This window comes from Macaca thibetana, chromosome 20 (genome assembly GCF_024542745.1).
Source record: "Macaca thibetana thibetana isolate TM-01 chromosome 20, ASM2454274v1, whole genome shotgun sequence".
In the NCBI taxonomy this organism is placed as follows: domain Eukaryota; kingdom Metazoa; phylum Chordata; class Mammalia; order Primates; family Cercopithecidae; genus Macaca; species Macaca thibetana.
In genome coordinates, this window is record NC_065597.1 from 32,659,449 (window position 1) to 32,672,449 (window position 13,001).

The 13,001-nt window shown below is 54.8% G+C and overlaps 2 protein-coding genes and 1 non-coding gene across 6 annotated transcripts in view; all 3 read left to right on the plus strand.

Annotated features, from left to right (window-relative positions):
* Nucleotides 1-200, plus strand: part of SPG7 (SPG7 matrix AAA peptidase subunit, paraplegin) — a 65,286-nt gene extending 65,086 nt beyond the window's left edge. For both annotated transcript variants that reach the window (XM_050772901.1, XM_050772902.1), the window contains one exon: nt 1-200. This exon is cut by the window's left edge and continues 666 nt beyond it. The gene's annotated coding sequence lies outside the window, so the exon portion shown is untranslated.
* Nucleotides 1-5,713, plus strand: part of RPL13 (ribosomal protein L13) — a 192,983-nt gene extending 187,270 nt beyond the window's left edge. For all 3 annotated transcript variants that reach the window (XM_050773109.1, XM_050773110.1, XM_050773111.1), the window contains exons 2-7: nt 2,991-3,022; nt 3,248-3,371; nt 3,534-3,675; nt 3,883-4,056; nt 4,674-4,730; nt 5,531-5,713. In XM_050773109.1, the coding sequence (XP_050629066.1) occupies nt 3,268-3,371; nt 3,534-3,675; nt 3,883-4,056; nt 4,674-4,730; nt 5,531-5,689 (636 nt within the window). In that variant the 5' untranslated portion in view covers nt 2,991-3,022; nt 3,248-3,267 and the 3' untranslated portion in view covers nt 5,690-5,713. The remainder of the gene's footprint in view (nt 1-2,990; nt 3,023-3,247; nt 3,372-3,533; nt 3,676-3,882; nt 4,057-4,673; nt 4,731-5,530) is intronic.
* LOC126945128 (small nucleolar RNA MBII-202) lies at nt 3,740-3,823 on the plus strand. The gene has a single exon (XR_007722306.1). It is a non-coding gene; the product is annotated as a small nucleolar RNA MBII-202 (small nucleolar RNA).
* Nucleotides 5,714-13,001: the final 7,288 nt, after the last annotated feature.

Consider the following 13,001-nt stretch of genomic DNA (forward strand, 5'->3'; position numbering starts at 1 on the left):
CGTCAATGGGGCCACACAGTCCGGCCCAGGCCCTGGGCTCCAGGGGACTCAACACTGCCCCCTGCTGCCATGTGGACGGTGCAAGTTGAGGACTTCCTGCTGGTCTAGTCACACATGCAGTGTTGGGGGATGCCTTGGTTTTTTCTGCCCTGAGAACTGTTGAGACACTTTACTAATAAACTCTGTGGTTGGAAAATCTACATCTGCATTGTCTGGCCAGCTCTAATGCAGGGGAGCTGGCGGGCTTACCTTGGATCACAGGGTCTTGTGGTTTCAGTTTGTCATTTGAGTAATGCAGGGACTAAGTGGAAAACTCCTGTAGGAATCGGGGGCCTGGACCCTGTAGGGATAGAGGATGACCCAGGACGCCCTGGCCCTGTGTTCCGGGGCATGCGGCTCCCACTTTGGCCTCCTTGCATCTGCCCTCCCTGTGGTGCAGTGACGTGAGTGGATTGTCCTGTTGTTGCTGCAACACTGAGTGCCCTGAGAAACGCCGGCAGAGCAGTAAGGAGGCAGCCACAGGTGCGGTCACACACCCAAGTGGGGGCATGTCTGAGAGACGCCTTGACCTTTGCCCAAGTTCTCCAAATCCAAAGAGCAGCACGTAGTTGGGAAGGTTTTAGCTGGTGTAGCCAAGGGTCGTGTCCTCAGTAATCATTTTTTTCCTGTTGTGTTGGTTTTTGACAGTCTTGCTTTGTCGCTCAGGTTAGAGTGCAGTGGCGCCATCTCGGCTCACTGCAGCCTCAATCTCCTGGGTTCAAGCAATCCTCCTGACTCAGCCTCCCAAGTAGCTGTGACCACAGGCATGCACCACTATGCCTAATTTTTGTATTTTTTGCAGAGACAGGGCTAGACTGTAATTTCTGAGTTCAAGTGATCCTCCTGCCTTGCCCTCCCAATGTGTTGGGATTACAGGTGTGAGCCATTGTACCGAGCCTTTTGTGAAATAATTTTACTATTTTTAATTTTTTTTTTTTTTTTGGGAGATGGAATCATGCTCTGTAGCCCAGGCTGGAGTGCAGTGGCGCTATCTTGGCTCTCTGCAACCTCCACCTCCAGGGTTCAAGCAATTCTCCTGCCTCAGCCTCCCAAGTAGCTGGGGCCACAGGTGCGTGCCACCACGCCTGGCTAATTTTTTTTATTTTTAGTAGAGATGGTCCTCATCTCCTGACCTCGTGATCTGCCTGCTTTGGCCTCCCAAAGTGCTGGGATTACAGGTGTGAGCCACCACACCCAGCCCTAAATTTTTTGTTTTTGAGACGGAGACTTAACTCTGTCACCCAGGCTGGAGTGCAGTGGCGCAGTCTTGACTCTGTAACCTCCGCCTCCTGGGTTCAAATGATTCTCCCGTCTGAGTCTCTGGAGTAGCTAGGATTACACGCGTACACTACCACACTCGCCAATTTTTGTATTTTTAGTAGAGACAGGATCTCGCCATGTTGGCTAGGCTGGTCTCCAACTTCTGATATCAGGTGATCCACTCGTCTCGGCCTCCCAAAGTGCTGGAATTAAGGTGTGAGCCACCATGCCCGGCCTGTGAAATTTTTTTTTGACACAGTCTTGCTATGTTTCCCAGGCTGGAGTGCAGTGGCCGGATCTCAGCTCACTGCAAGCTCTGCCTCCCCGGTTCACACCATTCTCCTGCCTCAGCCTCCCGAGTAGCTGGGACTACAGGCGCCCGCCACCTCACCCGGCTCATTTTTTGTATTTTTAGTAGAGACGGGGTTTCATCGCGTTAGCCAGGATGGTCTCGATCTCCTGACCTCGTGATCCGCCCGCCTCGGCCTCCCAAACTGCTGGGATTACAGGCGTGAGCCACCGCGCCCAGCCGGGACTGTGAAATTCTTAAAAAGTGGATTAAGTTTTACCAGGAGGAAGGCTGGTGATTGGGTGAGGGTAGGGAAGAAAGAGGGTTATTAAGATTTAAAGGTTTCCAGGTAGCAGTAAGATGGATGGTGCCTTCACAGACTTGCACTAGAGAGTAAGAGCTGGCTTTTTGTTGATGCTTTTCTTTGTGAAGGGAGGCAGTAGGCACAGCAGGTCAGAATGTGACATTTTCAGTTGGGTACCCCTGACCTTAGAGAAGTCACCTAATCCTGGGCCAAGGGAAAGCAGGGACAGAGGCCAACAGTAACTGCTCCTTACGGAGTTGTGTGGATTCGATGTGAAAATGCACATGCGGAACTGAACTCCCTGCTTACAAAAACACTCAAGAAATGTTAATTTTATCTTTTAAAAAACCAGCATAGGCCGGGCGCGGTGGCTCACGCCTGTAATCCCAACACTTTGGGAGGCCGAGGCGGGCGGATTGCCTGAGCTCAGGAGTTCGAAACCAGCTTGGGCAACACGGTGAAACCCCGTCTCTACTACTAAACTAAAATACAAAAAATTAACCTGGTGTGGTGGCGGGCGCCTGTAATCCCAGCGACTCGGGAGGCAGAGTTTGCAGTGAGCCGAGATCACGCCATTGCACTCCAGCCTGGGCGACGGAGTGAAGCTCTTGTCTCAATATAAAAAAAGTTCCAAATGGATGGGAGGAGAATAAACGCTGGAACAAGGAGGACGACGGCCTTAGGTTGCGCAGACTCGGATCTCATTGCAGTTTTCCTGCCTTTGCGCTACAAACGTGTCCCACAAACGCGAACAAACAGAATTGCCGGGGCGTCGCCCGTTCGCCGTCCGCCCAGATGCTGGCCCCGCGCGCGTTAGTCCGCAAGGCGGGGCTCGGCCTGAGCCCACCGCGGCCCGCGCAGCGGCTGAAGCGCCGGGGCAGTAACGGCGGACGTCAAGCAAGTCCGGCCGCGGGGTCCACAGGGCCCGGGTATCACGGCCGCGCCGCCGCACTCTGAGCGACGCCATGTTTGCGAGGGCGGCCCTGAGAGAGCGCGGTGACGTCAGTTCCTCCTTTCCGGGCTCTGATTGGTCAGAGCGCCCGGCGCTTCTGGTTGGCCGGCCCTGCTATCATCCCAGGGTGCATTGCGGCGCCGTTTCCTTTCCGCTCGGTTGTCTTCCTGTGCAGGAGGTGAGCTAGACTCGGTCCCGGCCTTTGGGCTTCATCCGGCGCCATCGGCCTGGCGTTGCTGCCAGCGCGGGCATGGATGGGCCCCTTCTTTTTCGCAGACAGCGTTGGGCCGGGGCCCGGGCTCTAGGCGCGGCCGGACGGCCCAGGCTGGAGGGTTCAGGGCGGAGGTCCGGGGGGTGCGCGCGCCCGGGGCGCGGCCTCTCACTCGCTCCCTCGCCTTCGCAGCCGCAGGGCCGTAGGCAGCCATGGCGCCCAGCCGGAATGGCATGATCTTGAAGCCCCACTTCCACAAGGACTGGCAGCGGCGCGTGGCCACGTGGTTCAACCAGCCGGCCCGGAAGATCCGCAGGTGAGCCCTGCGCTCGGGGCGCCCCTGGGGCTCGCGCCCGCGGCTGCGCCTTGGTTTGGGGGTGGCCGGTGCCAGGGCGGGGGGCGCTGTCTGCGGCCGCCGCGGAGCACTTGCCTGGCGGCCTTAGGCGAGGGTGACCGCCGCCGGGCTTCTCTCCGCCAGACGCAAGGCCCGGCAAGCCAAGGCGCGCCGCATCGCCCCGCGCCCCGCGTCGGGGCCCATCCGGCCCATCGTGCGCTGCCCCACGGTTCGGTACCACACGAAGGTGCGCGCCGGCCGCGGCTTCAGCCTGGAGGAGCTCAGGGTGAGTAGTGGCAGCGCCGCGGTGTCAGGAGGGCCCTGAGTCCCCTGTGCTGGCCTCAGTCGCGTGATGACATTCTCCGGAATCGCTGGACGGCCTTGATGAAAGCACGTTCGAACCCTTTTCCATCTGATCGCTGGGCCTCTCCATCCGGGCCTCGCGGCGGAGAAGGCCCGGGCCCGCCTCCATCTCTCTCCGCTTCTGGGGCAGGTGGCCGGCGTTCACAAGAAGGTGGCGCGGACCATCGGCATTTCTGTGGATCCGAGGAGGCGGAACAAGTCCACGGAGTCCCTGCAGGCCAACGTGCAGCGGCTGAAGGAGTACCGCTCCAAACTCATCCTCTTCCCCAGGAAGCCCTCGGCCCCCAAGAAGGGAGACAGTTCTGTGAGTACAGGGCTCTCCGGCCGTCCTGGCGCGCGGGGAAAGTGAGGCCGGTTCCTTTATCGGCGACACCCGTCCCTGGGCCCTCCTGGGGTGAGAAGAACCAAAACCTCGTGGCCGTTGTGATCCGCAGGATACGCCTGTCTTGCAGGATGACGAGCTAATCGGGACTGCTAAGGTTCACCTGTGATTTTCAGCAGGGATGACCTTAGTGGTCACGGCAAAGGCTGTGTGACTTGGAGCCAGCTTTTTCCGTTGAAATCATTGTCTCCCTAAAATGCTTCGTGTTCCAAAATATTCTAGAAAACCTTGTAGGGTAAGGTTGATAAAAGTCCATTGTATACGTTTCCGGGTAGTTGAATTAGGGAACGATTTTCTCTGCCCCGTCCCTGGTTCACAGGTAGATATAACTGTCTCATGCGTGTTGTGTCAACTCAGTAAGATAGCCACCTAACTAGTAATTACTGTTCTCAACACTGGGGACACAAAGTATGTTGGAGGAAAGGCTCAGACACTGGTGCTGAACTCGGGATCCCCAGGGGGAAGTTTGGGGCCAGGCGGGGGTGGAGTCCTTGGGGCAGCGCGGCTAAAGGCACTTAGCTCTTCTCGTTCATCAACAGGCTGAAGAACTGAAACTGGCCACCCAGCTGACGGGACCGGTCATGCCCATCCGGAATGTAAGTTAACACTTGCTCAAATCCAGCTTTAGACGAGATCAGTGGGTGAACACATGGATATCTGAGATGGGGATCAGGTCTAAGAAAGTTAATGGTGGCAGTTGTGCTGCGTGTGGAGGTTTGTGGAAAAGAATATTTCTTAGTTTTTACTTCTTGCAACCACGAAGCCGTAAATTGGGAAGTTTTTTTGGAAAGAGAGTTTCTCTACGTTGCTTACACTGGTTTTGAATTTTGGGATTTACAGACCTAAGCTGCCGTGTGTAGCTCAGGCAGGGAGGGTTTTTTTTTTCTTTTCTTTTTTTTTTTTTTTTTTTTTTTTTTTTTTTTTTTTTTTTTGAGACGGAGTCTGGCTCTGTCGCCCAGGCTGGAGTGCAATGGCCGGATCTCAGCTCACTGCAAGCTCCGCCCCCCGGGTTCACGCCATTCTCCTGCCTCAGCCTCCCGAGCAGCTGGGAGTACAGGCGCCCGCCACCTCGCCCGGCTAATTTTTTTTTGTATTTTAGTAGAGACGGGGTTTCACCGTGTTAGCCAGGATGGTCTCGATCTCCTGAACTCGTGATCCGCCCGTCTCAGCCTCCCAAAGTGCTGGGACTACAGGCTTGAGCCACCGCACCCGGCCTTTTTTTTTTTTTTTTTTTTTTTTTTTAATCACAGGGAAGGTGACTGACTCGAGTCGCTTTTCCGCAGTTGGGCAGCACACCTGCCCTTACATCCCCCGAAGTCCTCTGGGTTCTGATGATGCCTCATTGTGCCTTTGCCCATTGACACACTGGGTTCAACAATTTGTGTTTCTCTTCTAGGTCTATAAGAAGGAGAAAGCTCGAGTCATTACTGAGGAGGAGAAGAATTTCAAAGCCTTCGCTAGTCTCCGCATGGCCCGTGCCAACGCCCGGCTCTTCGGCATACGGGCAAAAAGAGCCAAGGAAGCCGCAGAACAGGATGTTGAAAAGAAAAAATAAAGCCCTCCTGGGGACTTGTAATCAGTCAGCAGTCACGCTGGGTCTCCCCGTGGTGTATTTCGTGGGAGCTGCTGGGCCTGGGATGGGGTTTCGCTGCTGTGACTTCCTTACAGGGGATTTGGGGCTTTCTTGAAAGACAGTCCAAGCCCTGGATTATGCCTTCCTTTCTGTGTTAAAGCACTGGGTGGTTTGGTCAGTGGCTGATGTAAAATGGTTTTCTTGTGGGGAGGTTACAGAGGCTGACTTTGGCAGAGTGGACTTTTTTTTTTTTTCTTCTTAAAGAGAGAAGGTTGGGCTGGTGCTCACACTGTCATCCCAGCACTTTGGGATTGGCTCAGGAGTTCAACACCAGCCTGGCCAACATGGCAAAATCCCATCTCTACTAAAAATAAAAAAATCAGCTGTGTGTGGTGCCATGCACTCGTCGTCACAGCTACTAGGAGGCTGAGGTGAGGGGATCACTTGAACCCAGGAGGCAGAGGGTGCAGCGAGCCAAGATCATACCCCACTGCATTCTAGCCTGGGCAACAGTGAGACTGTCTAAAAAAATAGATAAGGTCTTTGGCACACAGGGCTGGAGTACAGTGCCACAGTCATGGCTCACTGCAGCCTTGAACTCGTGGCCTCAAGCAATCCTCCCTCAGCTTTTCTAGTAGAGGGGTTTAGAGGCACGAGACCCTGCACCCAACCTAGAGTTGCCTCTTTTAAGCAAAGTAGTTTCTAATTAATGTAGCATCTTGGACTTCGGGGCATCGTTCTTGAGCCTGTTGTGCCTGGTGACCATGGTCCTGACCCTTCACTTCGCTGGGCGTCTTCACCCCGACACCAAGGTACTAGATGGCCCTGCCAAGTGTCGGCCTCTCCTGTTAAACATTCTGAAGCCATTGTTTTTGCTTCGTGGACGAGAGGCAGCCAGAGAGCGTGCCATGGTGCCCTGGTCTGAGCTGGGCATCCCCATGTCTTCTGTGTCCGAGGGCAGCACGGTTCCTTGTGCAGTGCCCAGACACCAGACACAGGCTGCCCTGGTCCTACCAGCTCACAGCAGCACCTGCTCTCCTTGGCAGCTATGGCCATGACAACCCCAGAGAAGCAGCTTCAGGGACCGAGTCAGATTGTTTTCTCTGCATGCCTTTGCCAGGTGCAGGCATTGAGGCACCCAGTGGGCTGTTACTGGCGTGGAAATGGGTGATGCTGGTACCTCTGCTGCTGCACTCAGTCACACTTGGTACCTGATGACACCTTGCTTGTTTGGAAACAGATCCTAAGCCATCTAGTAGATGATTTGGAGGCTGTTGGCTACTGTTTCATGTCTACAGTGTACGTGCTGAGTTTGATCAGTTTGTATGTTTGGGAATCTTGTCCTCTAAAGTTAAGGTGGGCCAAGCGCAGCGGCTCATGCCTGTAATCCTAACATTTTGGGAGGCCGAGGTGGGTGGATCACCTGAGGTTGGGAGTTCGAGACCAGCCCGGCCAATATGCTGAAACCTCATCTCTACTAAAAATACAATAATGAGCTGAGTGGTGGCACACACGTGTAATCCCAGCTACTCGCAAGTCAGAGATTGCAGTGATCCGAGATGTGCCACTGCACTCCAGCCTGGGTGACAGAGCGAGACTCCGTCTCAAAAGAGAAAAAAAAGGTTGTGCAAGGTGGATGGTTGGAAGCTTAAACCTAGGCTCATATCCTTCTCACATGAAAGGGCATGAAGGTCTCTGGTGGACTCCAACCTGGCTGAAGGCTGGTCGCAGGGTGTTGGGGGGGTCACTGGCACTGGGCACTCCAGCCTGCTTCCTCCCTACCACACCACACTAGGGGACGGGCCTTTCCTGCTGTCTGCAGGGAGCATCTGGAGTAGGTGTGCAGTGTGATGTGGTAAGTGGAGTAGAGGTCTGCACCCCATCACACCCCTTGCTGCTTTTACAAAGCACTGTGATCTGCTTGTTCCGGGGGTTCTCCTACCAGCTGACTTCACGGGGAAATCGGGGGGTTCAGGTATCATCCGTGCACCTGGGGCAGGGCAGCCTGCACTGAACCTGCCAGAGCGTCCTCCCCATTTCACTGAACGAAAAGTCCCCAGGGCCATGTTCCTAACCTTATGTTCTCTCCATTTGCTTAATCCATTAAGACCCCTAACAGGAGAGGGTGGATTTTCTCTGTGGTTTCTCGGACCCTGCTGTTGGCCAGCGCCGTTAGCAATAGGTCATTTTTCTAGGTTACGTTGGGATAATGTGAGTCTGGTGCCGGACGTGGCTGTGGGTTGGGCCGGTCTGCCTACTGCCTGCGGCTCCACTACCTGAGATGCAGCAGGTGCGGCTGCGCCCTTCCTGGGACTGCGGAAGGCTCCCTGCAGGATAGCTGGGGACTGGGCAGGTGGGTGAGGCAGCTCCCTGCTGACACCCAGACCTTGTAGCTGGAGCAAGATCTCTCCTGATCGGGGGACAGGCCTGTCTGCTCCAAGACAGACTCTGCCACCACGTGCAAAGGGGCCCTTTGTTTAACTTAGTCCCTGGGCACCGCCCGATTCAGCACCTGGCGGCCCAGGTTGCCCCGCTGGTGGCTGGTGGGGACACGTGCCTGAGTGTGGGCCTGACCTAGGGGGCGCTGTGGAACCTGGGCTGGAACCAGCCCTCTGTGCCAGGCTGCAGACAGGTGCCGCCGGCCCTGAGGGGCAGCTGCCGTGGCATGAGTCACTGGGAGCTGAGAGGAAGGGCCCCGACCCAGCCTCAGCAAAACGGCTTTGGGGAACACCTTGATTTCAGCCATGCGAGCCCTCCCAGGGAGTGCAGCCAAGCTGTGAAGACTCAGACACGGACCCGTGTGCCACGAGCTTGTGTCTGCTGCCCAGGGGAGGAAGTGCACCCAGGTTCCTCATTCCGTTTTGCAGGATTCCATCGGTGTGCGGGCACTTCCCGTTCAGCCTGTCGCCCCCGGGGAGCACGGACTGGCTCTGTGGCGCCCTTGGCCTTGTAGAAGCGTTGGTTTTATGGCAGGTGCATCTCCCACGGTGGGCGGGGCTTTGCCAGCAATGCCCATGGGGATCATGGGGCCAGGTGCGCTCCAGCTCCTGCAGAACTGCTCAGGGATAGTCTCGGGAGGGGCTAATCGCATGCCCTGGTAATGCCCTGGTGATGCGCCATTTCTCACGCCGGCTGCTCTGGCCCCAGCTAAAGGGGAAGACTGGTGCTGACGGGAGCTGCACACAATTTTTCTCCATGTATTGTTTATTTTGCTTTTTCTTTTGGCTGGACATTAGGAATTTCAGTTTTCCCAGGTTGTATTTTCCCTTTTTTTTTTTTTTTTTTTTTTTTTTTTTTTTGAGACGGAGTCTCGCTCTGTCGCCCAGGCTGGAGTGCAGTGGCCGGATCTCAGCTCACTGCAAGCTCCGCCTGCCGGGTTTGCGCCATTCTCCTGCCTTAGCCTCCCGAGTAGCTGGGACTACAGGCGCCTGCCACATCGCCAGGCTAGTTTTTTGTATTTTTTAGTAGAGACGGGGTTTCACCAAGTTAGCCAAGATGGTCTCGATCTCCTGACCTCGTGATCCGCCCGTCTCGGCCTCCCAAAGTGCTGGGATTACAGGCTTGAGCCACCGCGCCCGGCCAAAAAGATTCCTTTTCTATTTTAAAATTATCATGCAGGGCTGGGTGAGGTCGCTCACGCCTATCTAGTCTGAAAACTTTGGGAGGCTGAGGTAGGAGGATGGCATGAGCCCAGGAGTTTAAGGCTGCAGTGAGCCGAGATCGCTCCACTGCCCTCCAGCCTGGATGAAGAGCGAGACTCTGTGTCAAAAAAATACATATTATGCAGTAGTTTCAACCCTGGAAGAGTAGTGTGCATCTTTGAATTTTAACATGTGTTCCTCTCCCATCCAGGCATAGTTTTATTTGGAATCTGGTTATCCTGTAGTTGCTTAGTTAAAAATATATGTAATTGCAATCATTTAAAAAGCAAAAAACAGGCCAGGTACAGTGGCTCCTGCCTGTAATCCCAGCACTTCAGGAGGCCAGGGCAGGCAGATCTTTTGAACCCAGGAGTTTGAGACCAGCCCAGGCAACATGGCAAAGACCCATGTCTACCAAAAAAATAAAAATACTAGCCGGCGTGGTGGCGGCACCTATAGTCCCAGCTACTCAGGAGGCTGAGGCGGGAGGATTGCTTGAGCCCGGGAGGTCGAGGCTGCAGTGAGCCGAGACTGTGCCACTGCCCTCCGTCTTGGGTGACAGAGTGAGAGACCCTGTCTCAAAAAAAAAAAAAGAAGAAATAATGCTAATTAGAACTGTTGTAATTTAGAGGGAAATTACAGTCATTTTAGGTTATTTGGTGTTTTCTTCATTTCGTTTAAGCCAGAGAAGAGTCGGTATCTGCATCCTCTTCTCTGTTTTCCTGGGTCTCCCTGTATTAGTTTTATCTTTATAATTAGTCACATTTATTTTTTATGGTTTCTGTATCTTAAATTTTTTTTTTTTAAGTTATAGAAGAGGCCGGGCGCGGTGGCTCAGGCCTGTAATCCCAGCACTTTGGGAGGCCGAGACGGGCGGATCATGAGGTCAGGAGATCGAGACCATCCTGGCTAATACGGTGAAACCCCGTCTCTACTAAAAAATACAAAAAACTAGCCGGGCGAGGTGGCGGCGCCTGTAGTCCCAGCTACTCGGGAGGCTGAGGCAGGAGAATGGCGTAAACCCGGCAGGCGGAGCTTGCAGTGAGCTGAGATCCGGCCACTGCACTCCAGCCTGGGTGACAGAGCGAGACTCCGTCTCAAAAAAAAAAAAAAAAAAAAAGTTATAGAAGAAATATATGCCATTGGCAAAAAAAAAAAAAAAAAAGTCCAGCTACACAGAAGTGAGGAGAACGAAGCAAACAGCCGCTTCACGTCCCACACCCTGGGAGCAGCTGCGCCCAGGTCTGTCCGGAGACGGTGTGTGAGCATATTCCAGCGCAAGAATCTGGACTTCTGTTTCTTTTTTTTTCTTTTTTTTTTTTTGAGACGAGTCTCGCTCAGTCCCCCAGGCTGGAGTGAGTGCCGCAATCTCGGCTCGCTGTAAGCTCCGCCTCGCGGGTTCCCCCCATTCTCCTGCCTCAGCCTCCTGAGTAGCTGGGACCACAGGCGCCCGCTGCCACACTCAGCTAATTTTTTGCATTTTTAGTAGAGACGGGGTTTCACCGTGTTCGCCAGGATGGTCTCGATCTCCTGACCTCGTGATCCACCCGTCTCGGCCTCCCAAAGTGCTGGGATTACAGGCTTGACCACCGCGCCCGGCCTCTTCTATTTCTTATTTATTTATTTTTTTTTTGAGACGGAGTCTCGCTCTGTCGCCCAGGCTGGGGTGCTGTGGCTGGATCTCAGCTCACTGCAAGCTCCGCCTCCCAGGTTCATGCCATTCTCCTGCCTCAGCCTCCCGAGTAGCTGGGACTACAGGCGCCCACCACCACGCCCGGCTAGTTTTTTGTATTTTTTTAGTAGAGACGGGGTTTCACCGTGTTGGCCAGGATGGTCTCGATCTCCTGACCTTGTGATCTGCCCGTCTCGGCCTCCCAAAGTGCTGGGATTACAGGCTTGAGCCACCACGCCCGGCCGGCCGCTTCTGTTTCTTATGAAACCAGCTGATGCCACACTGTGTGCCCCGTGTTGTGCCAGGCACCTAGACGGACCTGGCTTCTTTCTGTGCCTGTGAAGGGCAGACAGCGTTGTGTCTGTGCGGTCTTGCAGGCAGGAGAACGGGAGGGCTGCTGTCTTCATTTGCTCACAGAGTTGGGCATCTCCAGTTACTGGACCTTCTTGTCTCTCTGGGGCCCCGTGACCTGCTTCCTCTCGTGTTTCATTGTGATGTTCATCATTTTCTTGAACTGCAGCTGGTCTTTATGAGTTAAGGAACTTTTGCCTTCTATCACCTGTTGACAACATTTCTTTCCTGCTTCCTCTTTTCCTTTTGACTCGGAGAGCAAATGAGGCGTTCTTTCAGGAGATGGTGTGTTGGGCTGGACCGCAAACTCAGCATCGATAGTGGATGTCAGTCATTCTTTTTGACTTTCCAACATCAGAACCCACTTTTGGGGAATGGGAGGCAGAGCCCCCCGCTCTGCCCCTCTGCAGAAGCTGCTGCACTGCCCAGGCTCCTTGCGGTGAGCTGAGCCCAGGCCCTGCTGGCCCCACACAGGTTGATGGCTGTGAAGCCACAGGTCTGTGGGCAGAAAGGTCACATCACGTGTCCCGGGTGGGCACGGAGTCCAGACGGGGCGGGCGCCCTCGCTGTCCTCACCCTGGGCTTCAGGGCACCGCCCTGCAGTTCCAGGAATTTCCTGGTAGCCTTTTCTCTTCCTCCGTCGGCTGGAAGAGTTTTCAGTTGCTTCGAAGCCCCTGCCGATGCTGAGGGCATGACCGGCCCCGGCTCTGGGCCCCTGTGTGGCTCACTCAGCAGGTATCGCACTGCCCACCACACCAGGCGCTGTGAGAGCACTGGGCTACAAGGAAAGAGGCAGGGGCTGATGTGGAGCAGGTGCTGGGCAGACAGGTGGCCGCAGGGGAGGCAGAGGGGCCACCTAAAGGCAGGGAGATGAAGGGAGGACAATTTAAGAGCAGTTTATGTCGGGTCCAGCCCCACAGGGTCAGTGGATTTTTCTCCCCGTGTGCGGAGATGAGAGATTGTAGGAATAAAGACACAAGACAAAGAGATAAAAGACAGCTGGGCCCGGGGACCACTACCACCAAGACGTGGAGACCGCTGGTGGCCCCGAATGCCAGGCTGTGCTGATATTTATTGGATACAAGACGAAGGGGCAGGGAGTGACAGCCATCTCCAATGATAGGTAAAGTCACGTGGGGCACGTGTCCACTGGACAGGGGGCCCTTCCCTGCCTGGCAGCTGAGGCAGAGAGAAAGAGAAGAGAGAGAGAGAGATAGCTTATGCCGTTGTTCCTGCATATCAGAGACTTTTAGTACTTTCACTAGTTTGCTACTGCTATCTAGAAGGCAGAGCCAGGTGTACAGGGTGGAACACGAAAGCAGACCAGGAGCCTGACCACTGAAGCACAGCACCACAGGGAGACGGTTAGGCTCCAGATGACTGATGTCAGGTTAGGCTCCAGACGACGGATGTCAGTTTAGGCTCCAGACGACGGATGTCAGGTTAGGCTCCAGACGACGGATGTCAGGTTAGGCTCCGGACGACGGATGTCAGGTTAGGCTCCGGACGACGGATGTCAGTTTAGGCTCCGGACGACGGATGTCAGGTTAGGCTCCGGACGACGGATGTCAGGTTAGGCTCCGGACGACGGATGTCAGTTTAGGCTCCGGACGACGGATGTCAGGTTAGG